At 42.1% G+C, this 18,791-nt stretch overlaps 1 protein-coding gene across 7 annotated transcripts in view; it reads left to right on the forward strand.

Annotated features, from left to right (window-relative positions):
* The window catches only part of PRUNE2 (prune homolog 2 with BCH domain), a 296,547-nt gene that overhangs the window by 228,807 nt on the left and 48,949 nt on the right, over window positions 1-18,791 (forward strand). For all 7 annotated transcript variants that reach the window (XM_055272205.2, XM_055272210.2, XM_055272206.2 and 4 more), the window contains exon 10: window positions 17,313-17,392. In XM_055272205.2, coding sequence (XP_055128180.1) covers window positions 17,313-17,392 — 80 coding nt within the window. The remainder of the gene's footprint in view (window positions 1-17,312; window positions 17,393-18,791) is intronic.

Here is an 18,791-nt window from a genome sequence, read left to right on the forward strand (position 1 = left end):
TTCAGGCTGCATTTACTAGATTCTTGTTAGATGCAGTCCTAGTTGTCCAGAGAGGCCCACATATCTCTTGGGGTTATGTCTCAGACCTGTGCTTCTCGAAGGAAGGAAGGACTTTATTTATTTATTTTTATTTATTTATTTATTTATTTATTTATTTATTTTTTTGAGACAGAGTCTCACTCTGTCGCCCAGACTGGAGTGCAGTGGCTCCATCTCGGCTCACTGCAAGCTCCGCCTCCCGGGTTCACGCCATTCTCCTGCCTCAGCCTCCCGAGTAGGTGGGACTACAGGCGCCCGCCACCATGCCTGGCTAATTGTTTGTATTTTTAGTAGAGGCGAGGTTTCACCGTGTTAGCCAGGATGGTCTCAATCTCCTGACCTCGTGATCTGCCTGCCTCGGCCTCCCAAAGTGCTGGGATTACAGGTGTGAGCCATGGCGCCCGGCCAAGGAAGGACTTTATAATGTCCAAGAACCTGTTACAGACTCTGAGATGTCCTCTAGAAATGTTTGGTTTTGTGTGTCTCATTTTGACCAAGAAATCTTTTCTTCTTTTCATTTTTCTTTTTTTCCTTTCCTTTTTTACTCCCTTCCTCCCTCCTTTCCCTTTCTCCTTCCTTTTTTTTTGACAGAGTTTCACTCTTGTCTCCCAGGCTGGAGTACAGTGGTGCGATCTAGGCTCACTGCAGCCTCCACTCCCGGGTTCAAGTGATTCTCCTGTCTCAGCCTCCTGAGTAGCTGGGATTAAAGGCACCCGCCACCACGTCTGGCTAATTTTTATACTTTTGGTAGAGACGGGGTTTTGCCATGTTGGCCAGGCTGGTCTCAAACTCCTGACCTCAGCTTCTCAAAGTGCTAGGATTACAGGCATGAGCCACCAAGCCCAGCCCAGAGAATATAATATATGATGCTTCACAAACTTAATTGGCACAGAGCCTTTTGGCATAGATCTGTGGAGCTGGTTCTCTGGGCACAGGCTCTGGCAAACGCTGGCATAAAGATATGACCAGTTGTTCCCCACTGTGTCCTGTTCGCCCCAGGATGGTCTGGAACACTCGAGTGCAAATCCTCGTGGGGTGTGGGGGGAGTGTTTGTTCTTCTGTCTGCCCCGGCCAGTCCCAGGTTTGAGCTCATATGCTGACCTCGGGGAATGGATTCCAGGAATTTGCCGGGATCTTGCAGCAGGCCTGCTTCCTGGACTTCTCCAGGAAAGTCACTGGGGCCTGAGAGGTGACTCAGTTTTCAACCACAGGCAGCGACTGTGTGGGAATGAAAAGATAAAGGAATTTAATGCTAGAGGAAAATGAGGAACAATGGACCCATCAGGAAGGAAATCCAGAAAATAAAAATGGTATGGTATCACCCAAAGGACCGAACACTGGTGCACACATCTTCTGTTTATTCAGCAAATGTCCACAGAGGGCCGGCTGCCAGCAACACTCTCAGGCTCTGCGGCCCTTTAGGAGCTGACGGTTTGGTCATCCAGATGGAAATAGTTCATTCTCTGCCTCATTTTCCTCACCTGTGAAACAGGAACAGCAAACAATGCCTTAAAGGGATCCTATCAAAAACGATGCTAATTTTAAAAGTATAAAGGCTTTCGAAGTCAGAGAAATACTATGTGAAAATCAAAGAGTTTCTTTTTTCTTTAAGGACAAGAGCATAAATAAAATAATGAATTTTTTTAAGCATATAATTTTAAAAATCCAAAACTGAAAAAAAAAACAGTAAATCTAACAAAATAGACAAAGCAACAATAAAAGAAACCAAAGTGAAAAGACCATTGCAAAAGAGAAACTATTGAATTGGAAAACAGACTGCAGATATTGGAAAACAGACTGCAACGCAAGGATAGAATTAGATATATTTAAATCAACCTATTGCGAAAGATGAATCAGCCAGGCTATATACAGCAACAGCCGTGAGAAGCAGGTGTGTCTTATTTATTTTAAAATCCCCACTGTTTGCACAGATCGGACCCTCAGAAAATATCTGTGAAGATGAACAAATATAATAGACATGTGGACAGTGGGAACAGCAGGACCTCCATAATGATGGATTAATCTGAGCCCGGGTTTTTCTGGCTTTCTTTTTCAATGCTAACATTTCAGCTCATGTGCTTTGCTATTTCTGCTGCTTCCTACACTTTATTTTGGAAAATGTCAGGAGCCCCAATAATGTGGCAGTGGATGTGACATCGTGCTACTGATAAACAACTGAAATTACTACTTACTAAGCACTTCTTTTTTTCTAACATTAACTTGAATTTGCCCAAAATTCCTAGAAGTGCATAGAATCTTAATATTTTCAAATTACCTTTTTATTTGAAAATGTTGCCACATGTTCATATTTTAAAAATTGAAACACAGAAAAGTAAATGAATCAAATGTAGGAATTCCTTTCGCCCCTGTACCTACTCCAAATAGGTAACTGCTATTAACAATGTATTCTTCCTAGATATTATCCATATCTAAAAATACATATAAATGTATATAATTTTATGGAAATAGTATCATTCTAAATGTACCATTGTGTAACTTGAGTTTTTATTAGATACGTCTTAAATACCATTCTATGTCAATACATTTAGACTTTTTTTTTACATTGATTTACCATAATGAGTTTCATGCTATATTTAATCATTCCCTTACTGATAGGCATTTAGATTAGCACTTACATTTTTGTAAAAAAAAAAAAATTTTTGAATGGAAGATTTTGTTAAGTCACTGAATGAACAACTAGGGTCCAAGGCTGAGGGCAAAGTGGTGCAAAGTACTCTTTATCCCAAAGAGAGAGAGGGCAAGAAGCTCTTGGCAGTTGGGGTAGATACTTTCCTGAAGGCCTCTTAAAAGGTGACTCAGATTTACCAAACTCAACCCATTCCATGTGAGCAGAAGACTGGGAAGGAGTGAGGGAACTGTGAAGTCATTGCCTTGTTAGGAGTACTGGGGTGCATCCCTTTCTGCTCCTTCAAAGCCAAGTGAGGGTTGCCCCAGAAGAGTCCTGGGTAAAGTGTTGGAATTCCTTCCACAAGGAAGACTGGCATCTCACACCCAGTTGGAAGTCGGCTTAGACTGGACTGTGGGTCTGCCCTGATCCTGCCTGAGCCAATGAAAAGAACATTCGAGGCTGGGCGTGGCGGCTCATGCCTATAATCCCAGCACTTTGGGAGGCTAACGTGGGTGGATCACCTAAGGTCAGGAGTTCGAGACCAGCCTGGCCAACGTGGTGAAAACCTGTCTCTACTAAAAATACAAAAATTAGCTGGGTGTGGTGGCATGCAGCTGTGATCCCAGCTACTCAGGAGGCTGAGGCAGGAGAATCACTTGAACCTAGGAGGCGGAGGTTGCAGTGAACCGAGATCATGCCACTGCACTCCAGCCTGAGTGACAAGAGTGAAACTTCATCTCAAAAAACAAAAGAAAAAGAAAAAGAAAAGAACATTCGTGAGAGGGTGGTGGTGGTGTGACCTTGCACTATCACTCTGTGGAGGGACAAGGTGGTATGAGTGTCCTGTAGGTGCAGTGACCCCATGGAAAGTAGTAGATTTGAGTCATTTTGTAATATCCCACCTGTTATGTGCTGAATTGTGTCTCTCCAAATCCATATATGTTGAAATCCCGTCTTCTATTTGGAGATGGTTTCTTTAAAATGAATTGATTAGGGTAGGCCCTAATCCAGTAGGATTGGTGTCTTTATGAGGAGAAGAGATTAGGACATGCACACACACAGAGGGATGACTGTGAAAAGAGGGAGAGAAGATGGCCATCTTCAAGTCCAGGAGAGAGGCCTCAGAAGAAACCAACCCTGATGACATCTTCATCTCAGACTTCCAACCTCCAGAATTGTGAGCGAGTAAATTTCTGTGGGTGAAGTCACCGCGTGCGATTCTTTGCTATGGAAGCCCTCCAAACTAAGATGCCACCCAAGGTGAGAAGGCCCCAGCCAGAGGCAGTGCCAGGAGCTGAGGACAAAAGGAAGATGTGGAGTGACGCCAGTCCTCCTGTGTCAGTGAAGTGGACAGTGGGGAGGCCCCACGGGCCCTCAAGGAACTCCCACAGGTTTCCAACAGAGGGAGGGGCTCCCAGAGTTCAGGCTGGGAAGAGGAGTGAGAGAATGGTCCAGGCCTCTCTCCAGCTTCCACCTCACCCTCCCACCCAGGCTCTGTTCACAGACCAGAATCCTGGGGTAAGAGGAGGAATGGGAGAACCCTGCCTATCCCAAATTCCCTGAAGCACAGCTTTGGTTGGCACAGGTAGGAGAGTGAAGGAGATGCAATTTTTAGGTGAGAAACTGGCTGTTTTAAACTAGATTAGATTTTAGTAACTGAAAGTAACAAGATAGCATGAGGTAGGGAAGGAAGATTCAGCATAGCACAGTTGGGAAAATCAGACATCTGAGAAATTTTTAATTATTTCGTGTTTGCATGATCATCAAATTCAGACTGTTTTAAAAATCCCTCCAGTTTTGTTTTTGTATTTTTACAGTAAACATCTTTTTATATATATCTTGGTATATACCTGTGAGTATTCTGCACTATATATTCTTAGAACAGCTGGTCAAAGGCTATGTGTATTTAAAATTTTGATGACTACAACCAAAAACTGTACCTCAATTTATATTCCTTATAGAAACACATTTGGGTGTACCACTTGCACCAATATGAGAGCTTCACAGTTTTAAAAATACATTCAACTTTAAGAAAATGAAATGTTATTTAACTTGTTAGACTCTAAGACAGTGGTTGTCAAACCTCCCCCTACACTACCCACCAAGCCCAATCCAGTCGGCCACCTATTTTTGTCCATAAAGTTTTATTGGAACACAGCCATACCCATGCATTTACATATTGTCTATAGCTACGTTTGTGCTAGGACAACAGAGCTGAGTTGTTGCCACAGAAACTGTAGAGCATGCAAAGCCCAACATATTCAGTATCTAGCCCTTCCAGAAACACTGTGCTGACTCCAGCTCCAGAAAAGTCAAAGACAACCCTCCCATGTCCTGCAGATCAGCAAATATAACTGCTGAGCAGCAGTTGAAGGAGTATCTTATCTATGTGTGTTCCTGTGGTTCATATTTCTGGTGCCAGATTGTCCAAGGCATTTGGATGACTTCACACTCTTGAACTACTTGGGGCAGGAAGTCAAACTGCAAGAGTGCAGCCATTGCATTGCACTGTGGGGAAGGGGACTCTTTGTAGCTTATCTCGTGGGCAGGGTGGTGGGGCAGGCGGGCGGTCTTCCCAAAGTGTAAATCCCAGGAGACGCTGAGCAGGTGAAGTGGGGGCTGCAGGTGGCAGGGGCCTGTGCTGTGAGCCCAGCCAGTTCTGCTGCTCACTTGAGCGTCCTGCAGATGCTGGCGCCCCTGGCATTGAAGATTGTCTCCAATTCTGAAGAAAAACAATGGTCTACTTTCCGCCCCTCCCTTTGGAAGAACCTCATTCTTTCAAATTCACTCCCAGTTGCTCCTAATATTATCAAAGAGCTTTTACTGTTGGAGGAGAGAGCACAATATGTGCCACACCGGAGGGTGACCATTGCCTAATTGGGTTCACAGCAATGACTTCTTTGTAAAACACTCCCATAAGCATCACCTATATTTCTAAATTATGTTTTGACGTGAGCTAAACTTCCACTCAAAAGGAATTTGTTGGAAGAGAATTTTTTTTTTTTTTGAGATGGAGGTTCGCTCTTGTTGCCCAGGCTGGAGTGCAATGATGCGATCGCAGCTCACCCCAACCTCTGCTTCCTGAGTTCAAGTGACTCTCCTTTCTCAGCCTCCCAAGTAGCTGCGATTACAGGGGTGCACCACCATGCCCGGCGAATTTTGTATTTTTAGTAGAGACAGGGTTTCTCCACGTTGGTCAGGCTGATCTCTGTAGGGTCCAGCCCCACAGGGTTGGTGGGTTTTTCTCCTTGTGTGCAGAGACGAGAGATTGCAGAAATAAAGACACAAGACAAAGAGATAAAAGAAAAGACAGCTGGGCCCGGGGGACCACTACCACCAAGACACGGAGACTGGTAGTGGCCCTGAATGCAAGTCTGCACTGTTATTTATTGGATACAAGGCAAAAGGGGCAGGATAAGGAGTGTGCGTCATCTCCAATGATTGACAAGGTCATGTGAGTCACGTGTCCACTGGACAGGGGGCCCTTCCCTGCCTGGCAGCCGAGGCAGAGAGAGAGAGGGAGAGAGAGAGGACAGCTTACACCGTGATTTCCGCACATCAGAGACTTTTAGTACTTTCACTAATTTTGCTACTGCTATCTAAAAGGCAGAGCCAGGTGTACAGGATGGAACATGAAAGTGGACTAGGAGAGTGACCACTGAAGCACAGCATCACAGGGAGATGGTTAGGCCTCCGGATAACTGCAGGCGGGCCTGACTGATGTCAGGCCCTCCACAAGAGGTGGAGGAGTAGAGTCTTCTCTAAACTTCCCCGGGGAAAAGGAGACTCCCTTTCCCGGTCTGCTAAGTAGCAGGTGTTTTCCCTTGGCACTGATGCTACCGCTAGACCACGGTCCGCTTGGCAACGGGCGTCTTCCGAGACGCTGGCATTACCGCTAGACCAAGGAGCCCTCATGGCCCTGTCCGGGCATAACAGAAGGCTCGCACTGTTGTCTTCTGGTCACTTCTCACTATGTCCCCTCAGCTCCTATCTCTGTATGTCCTGGTTTTTCCTAGGTTATGATTATAGAGCGAGGACTATTATAATATTGGAATAAAGAGTAATTGCTACAAACTAATGATTAATGATATTCATGTATAATCATGTCTATGATCTAGATCTAGTATAACTCTTGTTGTTTTATATATTTTATTATACTGGAACAGCTCGTGCCCTCGGTCTCTTGCCTTGGCACCTAGGTGGCTTGCTGCCCACAGATCTCGAACTCCCGACCTCAGGTGAGATGCCCACCTCGGCCTCCCAAAGTGCAGGGATTACAGGTGTGAGCCACCACGCCTGGCCTGGAAGAGAATTTTTATGGTCAAGTTTCACTATGTGGCGAGACATTCTGAGGAGCACTTTACCCGAAGGGCAGGGCACCTTCACGTGTCTAAATCTGTGTTGTTCAATAGTGACTCATTCATCTCCACCATGTGCCGAGCCCTGTGCTAAGCACTGGGTGTGCTTGTCCCCCAGGAGATTCATGTGTGTGTGGAGAGAGTGGCAGTGGGGGCAGACACATTTCAAACAGGAAATCATAGGAACATGGCAGCATCCGCATGAGGTAAGCACAGGGTGCTATGGGACATGACCTGACTCTGTGGGGTGGAGGCAAGGTCCCAGGACCCGACTCTGTGGGGTGGAGGTGAGGTCACAGGTCCCGACTCTGTGGGGTGGAGGTGAGGTCCCAGGACTTTACTCTGTGGGGTGGAGGTGAGGTCCCAGGACTTTACTCTGTGGGTTGGAGGTGAAGTCCCAGATCCCGACTCTGTGGGATGGAGGTGAGGTCCCAGGATGGAGATGTCCACACTGGGTAGTACAGGACAGCAAGATTGGCAAGGCTAAGTGGGGAGTGGGGAATGAGAAAGGAGGCTTGAGTCTGGGCTTAGGGGTCAGGTCAAGAGGGCCTTGTGAGCCCTTCTCTGAAGCCAAATTCTTTCCCCGAAGTAGTGAATTGAAAGGATTTAAACACAAGAAGGTGGTGTCAAGGTTGAGATGGAGAAGGATATCAGTTATAATTTGGAGGAGGTAGGGATGAAGATAGTAAACAGAAAGATCGCGACATTTCTGCATGAAAAAAATGAACTTGAACTAAGGCTTTTGTAGTGAGAATGGAGTGGAGAGGATGAGGAAGTTTATAGGATTGGATGGCCAACTGGATGAGGAAGAAATGGTGGGAAAGAAAAGAAAGTAAGAGTGAATGCCACTTAGGGAGCTTGAGTGCCCAGGTGATATGTAGAGACATTCACTAGGTTGAGAAATGTATTAGTTAGCTATTGCTGTATAATAAATAATCTCGGCCAGGTGCAGTGGCTCATGCCTGTAATCCCAGCACTTTGGGAGGCCGAAGTGGGAGGATCACTTGAGCCTGGGAGTTGGAGACCAGCCTGACCAACATGGTGAAACCCTGTCTCTCCTAAAAATTAGCCAGATGTGGTGGTGCGTGTCTGTAATCCCAGCTACTCGGGAGGCTGAGGCAGGAGAATCACTTGAACCCAGGAGATGGAGACTGGAGTGAGCAGAGATTGCTCAGTTGCACTCCAGCCTGGGCAATACAGCAAGACCCTGTCTCAAAAAATAAATGAATAAAATAAATAATATCAAAGTTTAGCAGCTTAAAACAACAAACATTGATTATTTCCCAGTGTTTGTATCAGGAATTCAAGAGTGTATTAGCTAGATGGTTCTAGCTTAAGGTCTCTTGTTAAGTTGCCATCAAGACATTAGCAAGGCTGCAGGATCTGCCTCCAAGATGGCTTATTCACATGGCTGTTAGCAGAAGGCTTCAGTTCCTTCCTGGATTTTCATAGGAAGCCTCAGTTCCTTGCCACATGGACTCTCCACAGGGCTGCTTGACTGTCCTTACAACAGAGTAGCTGGTTTCTCCCAGACTGAGAGACCCAAGAGAGAACAAAGCACACAGTGCTTTTTAGGACCTAGCCTTAGAAGTCACCTACCATCCATTCCACCTTATTCTGTTCTTTAGAAGCAAATCACCAAGTTCAGTCCACATTTAAGGGAAGGGAATTAGGCTCTACCTTTTGAAGCTAGTGTCAAAGGATTTATGGACACTTTTCAAAGTCGTCACAGAGAAGGTAGGATGTAGCAGATCTGCGTAGAGGAAGATGTGGGATTCAGTTTGAGATCCCTTTGAGCCATCCTGGTTGTGAACTGTAAACTCACTTCCTAAATAAGTATATGCCCCTCTCCAATGTGAGATTATGCCATCTAATTTGATCTTCTCCACAACAAACAAATCTATTGATAGATGTTAAGGTTGTAGGAAAGATATTAAAAGAAACTGGCAAATAGCCTGCAGGCAAGAGGTAGAATTCTCCATGCATCCATCATTCACAGCCAAGGAGTTAATTATTCTCTGAAAAGCAAAGAGGTTGAAATGATAAAAATGTAGGCTTTCCTTCTATTCCTGCTCAGCGTTCCTCAAATTTTCATGTTTAAGTCTCACTGTAAAAAGAAAAAAAAATTGACATACAAAACCATGTACACTCTATTCAGGGAACAATTCAAGAAAATGTTTGAGGATCATTGAGCTACAAGTGATTTTTTTGCTCCCTGCAGAATTTTAGAATCTGACCCTGGGTAAGGACGCTGCGTTGTGTCGCCCACCTCTGAGAACCTGAGAATGTTTAGCTGTGGTTTGTGCAGTTTTGCACATTCCCTAAAGAAGGTGGTGTCTGGGCGAGTGCTCGGCACTTATCTTCCTACTGTGTGCGGTCAGTTTCCAGCTCTCACCTCCCTCCTTCATCTCTCTTCAGCTGGCTGGCTTCTAAGATGCTTCTCCCTGCCTGGCCACAGTGCTTACCTGTTCTAGGATGAGAGAGGCCCAGCTGGGTTAGCGAACTGTTGCTAAGAGCCTTATTTCATGGGCTTGACCCCAGCTTCCTATTGTAGCATTTCCTGTCTTGGCATCAGCTTGATTAGGCAAAGTGTGAAACTCAGTGCTGCTTCAGTCTCACCTCCTACTTTGAGTAATTTGATAAGTGCTCTTGGGTTCATAGGGTGCCATGTACTGCTGGCTTAAATGGAGCAGCCTACTTGGTCAGACGAGAACCCTCAAATGGGAGTCCTCCAGCCCATGGGCTAATTGATATTCTTAACGAGGGAAGGCAAGCACCTCATGAAAGGTTTTGTTTGTGTTTTCTTTTTTCTTTTTATCTCTGTTTCTAGAGACAGCAACCTTATCAGTCCAGCAGATCTTACTAGACTAGAAGGAAGCCGGGAGAGTTTTAAGGAACTCTTAACACAAGAGATATTTCTCTTTATGTAATCATTTTCCCAAAATATATCAGCATAACCGTCAGTATTTTTCTAAAGAACAATGAGCCCCACGTCATGACCTGCTACTTTACTTTTTATGGAGGTATATATTTCAGTGGCCAATCTTGTAAAAATGGTTATTCCTGAAAAGGGGTGCCACCTGCTGCTGGATATCCGTGTCTATCAGGAAACGTTACCATCTAGAAATGCTATTGGTATGTGTATGCCAGCTCTTGGCTCACTGCTCATTTCCTGTTAAAAAGAACCTAGTCTCAGGCAAAGCTAATCCTACAACAACAGTCAAATCCCTCCAGATTCAGATACACTGAAAAAATACAAAATGCAGAATGGGCTTAATTTTGTACCTGTTCTAAAGGCAAGAAGGTGCATTTATGTCCAAAAGTTCTGCATTTGTTGTCCTTCATTCTCTGTCACATACTGCAATTAGCCTTCCATATGAGGAAGTGTAAGTATCAGAAACACACAATCTACGAATATATGTGGGCTCCATTCTCAAATTGGAGAATTCCATTTCTATCACCGTTCTTTCTCCATTTGGTGGTATTCAGGATCATTAGAGAAGGTGCACAGATTTAGCATAAATAGCATCAAGTCTCCTAAGAGCCTGCTTCTTTTTATAACTTTCTGGGCTGAGTTGAATGTTTAGCTAATTCATTTCGTCTTATTTCCTAAAATTTGAACTTAAGGCTATTGATTTTCCTCTAGGAACTTCTTTAGCTGCTTTCACAAGTTTGGGTGTGCAGGGCTTCATTGTTTGGTTACTTACATGTGTGTTTTTTAGTCTCCAAACAGTGATTGGAGACTTTTTGTGTTTGATAACTAGAGGTATGGCCCTGAAGTCAGAGAATATAGTACATGTGATGTAGACTTTTGGTATTTTATGAGACATCATGTATGGTAAGTTTTGGTGAGTTCAAAAAAAAAAAAACTGTGTTTTTACTGACTGCAGATCTCTCCATTAGATCAAGCTATATTACTGCATTGTTCAGTATAAGAATACTGCCATATTCTTATATGTTTCTTTTCAAATTAATTTATAATTCTTGAGAGGTATACTCAGATTTGCCCCCATGAAATTTATTTTGCCTTATAATGTATTTTCAATTTTTGTTTTACATATTTTGAGGCTATGTTATTAAGAATACATTGGCTCTCAATTATTACATCTTCTGAAGAATTATTCCTTGTATCACTAAATAATAACTTTCTTTAGCCTTAATAATGCCTTTTCTGAAGTCTGTTTTATTGGGCATTAATACTGTAATGCTGGCCAGGTGCAGTGGCTCATGCCTGTAATCCCAGCACTTTGGGAGGCTGAGGCAGGCAGATCACCTGAGGTCAGGAGTTTGAGACCAGGCTGGCCAACATGGTGAAACCACATCTCTATTAAAAATACAAAACTTAGCTGGGCATGGTGGCAGGTGCCTGTAATCCTACTACTTGGGAGGCTGAGACAGGGGAATCGCTTGAACCCAGTAGGCGGAGGTTTCAGTGAGCCAAGATTGCACCACTGCACTCCAGCTTGGACAATTGTCCCAAAAAATACTACTAATAATGATAAATAATAATAATATTGTAATGCTTTCTTGTGTTTAGTATTTTTCTGTTTTTTAAAAATACCACTTTCTTGTCAACACTTCTGCATTATTATGTTTTAGATGTTTCTTTTTTAAGCAGAAAGGCTACTCAGGGCTTGGTGACATTACCTGCCATGACAACCCCAAATCTCAGTGGTTTAACACAACAAAGGTTTAGATATTATTCTTTAATCATTATGGCCTCTTTCATGTTATTCTTTTATTACTTTTATTGCTAATTTTTCTATTTATTGCATCTCCTGGAAATCCCTCAAAGTATTTTTCCCAAGTGTAGTTTACAGGGTTTTTTGATATGAGCTCATCTTTCAGAGAGTTTTTTCTTGCGCCTAATTGGATTTCCAGTGAAACTTGCTTGTAGAAGTAAGCACTATCAAGTGGTTTCACATCTGATTCTTTTTTGTTTTTTTTTGATTCAGAGTCTTGCTGTGTTGCCCAGGCTGGAGTTCAGTGATGCAATCTCGGCTCTCTGCAACTTCCACCCCTGGGGTTCAGGTGATTCTTCTGCCTCAGCCTCCCAAGTAGCTGGGATTACAGGTGTGCACCACCACACCCAGCTAATTTTTGTATTTTTAGTAGAGACGGGGTTTCACCATCTTGGCCAGGCTGGTCTTGAACTCCTGACCTCATGATCCACCTGCCTTGGCCTCCCAAAGTGTTGGGATTACAGGCGTGAGCCACTATGACTGGCCCAAATCTGATTCTTTTGGAACCCTAAGGTCCTAGGTGTTCAGTGATCCTAGACAAATTTTCATCTTAATTTCTTGATTCATTTCTACATCATTCAGGTGATATAAATTGAGACTGGTTGCTTTTTATTTTCTACCCAAGATTCAAGTAGACCATGCTTTCCAAGGCCAGAGGAGAGAGTTTTTTTCCATCCCCTTTTTGTTAAGGGGAAAGTTTCTGAAGGTCCAGAGCCCTATATAGAAGTTCAGGTCTAGGCCTTTCTTCCATCACCAGGAGGTCCCTTATGCTGTGAGACCCGAAGTCCTGTGTCCAGTGCAAGGACCCTGTGTGCTAGGTTTTTATCAGCCTTCTGTAATAACTATTTATTTCTGGCACCTGTGGACTTAATCTTTTTTTTTAAGCTTGGAAATGTATTAATAACTTTTGGGGTATGCTATTTCATATAGCATTTCTTGTATTTTTAATGATACGTGGCTTTACACCTTGTCAGACTTAGCCAACACTTCCTAATATCTCTTTCTTAGCAAAGAGGAAAAACCTGTGAGTGAGATTCCAGGGGTTTCTAACTTAAATTTAATAGTATTATTTTATTTTTATTATATTTAATTTTTTCTATATATGAGTTATTTAGTTTATGTAACTTAAATCACTCACCATTTATTTTACGTGAGTGATTTAAGTTTACATATAATGGTTGAGTATCCCTAGTCCGAAATCTAAAATGCTCCAAAATTCAAGTTCTTTAGTGCTGACGCAACACTCAGAGGAAATGCTCATTGGAGCATTTCAGATTTCAGATCTTCAGAGTAGGGATTCTCAACTTGTAGTATATAACGCAAATATTCCAAAATCCAAACAAGTCAGAAAGTTTAAATACTTCTGGTCCCAAGCATTTTGAATAAGGGATACTCAGCTTGTACAGTAGTGATACAAACATTCCTCTCAAAATAACCTTAATAAAATAAGTCAATCTAAAGAAAATGTTAAGTAAATTGGCAAGTGATAAAAGGCTATGACAAAAACCCTAACGGTGGTATATTAATACTCAATCTTATAGCATACTTAAAAGCATTCAGTGTCTTTTCAAGCTTTTAGTTCCTATATGCTTTGATGCTTTAGCAATCCAGACGTAAAGATATTTACTGTCAATATGAATCTGGGCTAAGAATGTAGAAAATTTGTTACCCAAATCAGGAAATAAAATTTTGAGCATAGCATAAGTCAAATATTCCCTTTGAAACAACAAAGGCCAGCTATATAGTAAGAATGGGCTAGATTGTAATGTGGTAACAAATAGCTACAATATCTCAGGGCAAAACACAACGAAAGTTCATTTCTTGTTTACATTTCCAGCAAGCTTTCGCTGAGGCCTCTGCTCATCAGAGGCACTCAGGACACAGCCTGGCCGAGCCCCTCCACAGCTGCCAATGTGGGAAGAGGATGTAGCTCCTCACACGCTTGCTCCTAAGCCTTCTGCTCAGAAGCGACATCTCTCCCTTCCACTCTTTCTTCATTAGCCAGAGCAAGTCATGTGGCTACCCTAACTTCAAAGGGGACAGGAAAGTGCAATACTACCATGCACTCAAAAGGCCGAGAGCCAGAAATACTTGGTGAAGATCAGTGTGTCATAATACATTGATCTTCTAACACACATGGTGTTAATGTTACAGTACCATCCAGCAAAGAAACCATGAAGCAGTTTTAATACATCCTCTAGATGGAGACATGTAGCTATTTCAGCCATAGTACAGCCAGACTTGTGTTTACAACTCCCTCAACCTCTTGGTTAGCTCCATTCCGTATAAAGAAACTCAAAATTAAGTAGAGGCTACAGATAGATAAAGTAAAATACAGACCTTTACATTGGACTGGTTTGTTACCTAATAGATCCTGAGAGGCTTCAGTTATTGATCCTAAAACTGCTGTCCTGCTTAATCACCAACTGCTCTGTTTGGCCACTTCATTTCTGCAAATGTTTATGGGCTTAATGTATGAAAGTGGTTGAAGTATTTACAAAGAGCGTGACTTGGGTTTCTCTTAGATTTGCTTCTAGGCTATTCTGGCTCAGCTTTCCCTCTGTCCCAGGAGTTTTCTAACATGTCCCTATAGCCTTCTTTTTTGGGGGGAAGGGGACGGAGTTTCACTCTTGTTGCCCAGGCTGGAGTGCAATGGCACCATCTCGGCTCACCACAACCTCCGCCTCCCAGGTTCAAGCAATTCTCTTGCCTCAGCCTCCCCAGTAGCTGGGATTACAGGTATGCGCCACCACACCCAGCTAATTTTGTATTTTTAGTAGAGATGGCGTTTCTCCATCTTGGTCAGGCTGTTCTTGAACTCCCAATATCAGGTGACCCGCCCGCCTCAGCCTCCCAAAGTGCTGGGATTAAAGGCGTGAGCCACTGCACCCGGCCTAGCCTTCTTTAATATCCACGGGTTTGTGTGAATCTCTCTCCTTGGGTCATCCGCTGATCACAGCCTTCAGCATTTTTCTTCCCCCAGTGCATGCTAACACAGTGGAAAGAAATCTGCGCCTTCTTCACAGGGTCTCTGCTTTGTGTTGAAAAGGAGCACTTAGAGGCAAAGGCACTATTTTCTAACATCAGTGAGTTGAGGAGCATTTCAAGGCTCTGTGGAGATTTGTGTAGTAATAAGATTATCTTTTACCTGGACTAATGCCCAAATTATAGTGACCTTAATTATGATTTGTCCAACCATGACACATACTTTAATTAAACCACTGCTCCTGGTACTATGTTTTAAGTGGAGGGTATGTAATACCTTAAACTCAGACAGTGCTTTATGACTTACAGAGTACTTTTATTTGTATTATATTTATTCTCCACAGTCACTGTGATGTTGGTTATCATCCCCTTTTAAAATCACAGAAATGGTCAACTAATCTTCTCAGAGTTAATCAGCTTGTCGATACTGGCAGTAGAACTATAACTCAGAACTAAAACCTCATATCCAGGCAGGACTCCTGCAATTATTCCATGATGTTGCCCACAATTCACAATTAAAAAAAAAAATCTATTAAACTTAAGCTGATCCTATCTATTTTAAAACCCTCATATTTATTTTGATGCCAAGGCCCACATCCTATGTGCTCTGTCAGGCAGATAGAAATCTGATGTCCTTATTTTTGTTCAAGGTTGACTCTTAGGCAGATAACTAGAAAAATGATGTACATGTGCATTTAGAATTTTTCAGGCTCAATAATTCAATCCAACACAGTAAGTGGTAGAACTAAGATTTAAATCCAGTGGCTCTTAATAGCAGCATTTTGCTACTTGACAGGTACGAGAGGTTTGATGTCAAGGAGAACACACAAAATGACAAAGATCATTGTAAGGAATTCCAAAACCTGCAGGATCATGGGATACCCAGACATCCATCCCTCTAGGTCCTAGGACTTTCAAAACTGGGGCCTGGTACAGATCTTCTCTTTGCATACCTCCCCAATCTTTGTTGCTGAATAACGTGGTTCGATTCCACCTATCATAGTGTATCTCTGTTTGGCACAGGTTATCTTGTTCCTGCTGATACATTATTGTCTATCTTAGATGCCAACCTTTTGCATGCTCCTTTGCTACCAGGGCACAGGTCTAGTTTTAGAGAACACACAGGGTCAAAGCCACAGAAAGAATATGGACAAAGAAACTCCCTGATGCTGAGCTTTTGAAGGGGTCTCAGGAGTTGGTGGGTAAGTACACAGGCACTTACCTCTATCCAGGGGAGCAGCACTGAGTTCTTGAAGGTAGGGGTCATTGTATTAGCTCCATCATCCCAACTCCACCACAAGAATGAGACGGGTCTGTTTTGTTCCTCTATATCCTCGGCACATAGTAGACACTCAATAGATATTTGTTGAATAAATGAAGCAAATGCAGTAATCACTAAGGGTGCAGATTCTTTTCTTTCATCATAGTGCTTTATTGACAGTAGGGGATTTGACTTGCATCCTGGAGAAGTAGATTAATCTCCAAAGGTTTGGTAGATCCAGCATTACATAGAGCAAAGTATAGTAAGAGAGGGAGAAGGGGACTAAATTAAGAACTTTAACATAAAGGTTTATCATGTTTAAAATTAGGTTAGTGCCCACATCATAACGATTCACCCTAGGTGAATGAAATTATATGAAACTCACTGAGAAGAAATATATATTATGGTAAATGGGGACTTACTGAACAAAGGTCCAGGGATGAAAATAAATCAAGAGAAATTTATCGTGAACAGTGGTCAGCTTCTTAGAAGAGCATATAGATTCGTCACAGTTGTCTTTGGGATTTCCTGTTTCCCTACACTTTTCTTACCAAATGTCCTTATACAGATGGTCATGGGCTCAGCACTGATTAGAAACAAGAGGTGGAAGGTCATGACCAGAGCCATCTTCACCAACATATATTCACAGTGACTCTTTAAATATTCAAAACAGGAGGAAAAATAACATCAGTCTATGCCTGCTCAGGAGTGTTAGGCACTTTACTTTTGTAGCTTAATCTTTAAACAACCTGGGGAAGTAGGTGGTATATCCCTAGTTTACAAATGAAAACTGAGATCAACAGAATATTCTCTCCCTCTGTCCATGGGAATTTAATTAAAATACTCAAATTTACAGAGTAAGAGATGTATACAAAGCACATATATTGACCCTGTTGTTAAATATATATATATATATGTGTGTATATATATATATATGTGTATATATATATATATATACACATATATATATATATATATATATATATATAAAATGTCCCCGAAGTATATTTTATTAGTTGTTTGCATTTCCTATTTCTGAGTTTCCCACTTGGTGTGTGTTTATTAAGTGAGCTAGCAGAAGTGACTTGATGTAAGCAAGTGAAATTGGTGTCCATTGTTCTCATTTACCATAACTGCAGAAATTCTTTAATTTGGGACCACTTACAGTGGATTCAGTCCCCATGCGTGGTTTATTTTAAGTGAGTTGAAAATGTTATCCTGGACTCTGTGGGTTTCCTTTTCAAAAGAAATGAAGTCCTACACAGTTGTTGATGTGCTTTGCTTTGCCTTTTTTGCAGACTACTGTCAGAGGATGTAGGAATGGACATCCCCTTTGAAGAAGGGGTGCTGAGTGCCAGTGCTGCAGACATGAGGCCTGGTGAGAGCAGCATTTGTTCATTTCCTTCGTTGGTATTCTGTATCCCAACGTTTTCATTATTCAGTGAAAGAATTATTTCCTGTGCATCTAACTTATGATTTCAGTGATAACAGTGAGAGGAAAAAAGAAATGTGTGACATGAAGGTGTTAGGCTGCATTTGGTTAATTTAAGAGTTGGCTTGAATACTGATGCTCGCTAGTGTGGGCTGCATTTTATCTCCTAGACCACAGCCTTATCTGCCAATGTTTTCAGTTCCTGTGATAATTGGCTACTGTATATTGTACCAAATTCTGACTAATGTCTAAGTCCCCCGCATTTACACATAATTGTAAGAATGTTTAAAATTGGAAATGTGATATCAAGAATGCTCAGTATCCTAACTATCAAAACCAAAACCAAGACAACAACAACAAAAAACAACTACCCTACATTTTAGGGGTTTACAACCCAAGGCATACACAAAAAGGAATTTAATTTTTCAGTTGCAACTTATATGACTCTCGCTCTGTTCCAGGGTCACTCTCTTGCATCACACCAACTCCAGGATCATACCAAGATCCTGAATCATGTATTCTCACCCAAGCCTACAGTGTGGTAGGAAGAAGGAAGGCAGTTACATTTGTTTTCTGTCTTAGTATTTGAAATGCATTCTTCAAAATACTAGTCATGTAACAGAATTATTTCTAAATGTTCTATGGCCAAATATGCTTGGTAACCACAGTATGCTTGTTTGAATCTTCCAAGTTCACAATGTACTTTTGAATGATAAAGGCACTAAAGCTATGGTTATCTGATATGGTAAGCAGCTAGTCACATGTGGCTATTTAAATTAATTAAAATTAAAAATAATTTTTTAAAATGCTCTTCTTCAGTTGCACTAGCCTCGTTTCAAGTGCTCAATAGCCAAATATAGAATCTTTTCATCATCACAAATAATTCTTTGGGACATCACTGCTCTGCAAATTCCTGAAATATAGAAACTCAGTGTTGAAACTTACTTGTCAATAGAAACTTTTTTCAAGTAATACATAAAACCGTTACCTGGAACAGAGTTTGGGTGATGTTCCATTCAGAAAAGAAAAAGCTTAATGACAAGAGAACAGTGCCCATTTCTCTAGGACAAGGCCAGAGCCAGAATTCCAGAGTTGAAGGGTGTACCAAATGGTCTTCAAAATACTTCGTGCTTGGGAATCCTGTCATTTCTGGTTTTAGGTGAAGGCAACAAACTGTTTTCTCCTACTCTGCTCTCACTGAACACTTCTGTGACCAGATGTGTAGGGTGCTTTTTTGTTTTGTTTTGTTTGCCACACACCAAGCAATTATCTAATGAACACCAACTGGGTGTCCTATAATTCAATTCTGACACTATCCACCTTAAGAAATGACAAGGGTTTTAAG

The sequence above is a fragment of the Symphalangus syndactylus genome, chromosome 3, assembly GCF_028878055.3.
Source record: "Symphalangus syndactylus isolate Jambi chromosome 3, NHGRI_mSymSyn1-v2.1_pri, whole genome shotgun sequence".
Taxonomy (NCBI): Eukaryota; Metazoa; Chordata; class Mammalia; order Primates; family Hylobatidae; genus Symphalangus; species Symphalangus syndactylus.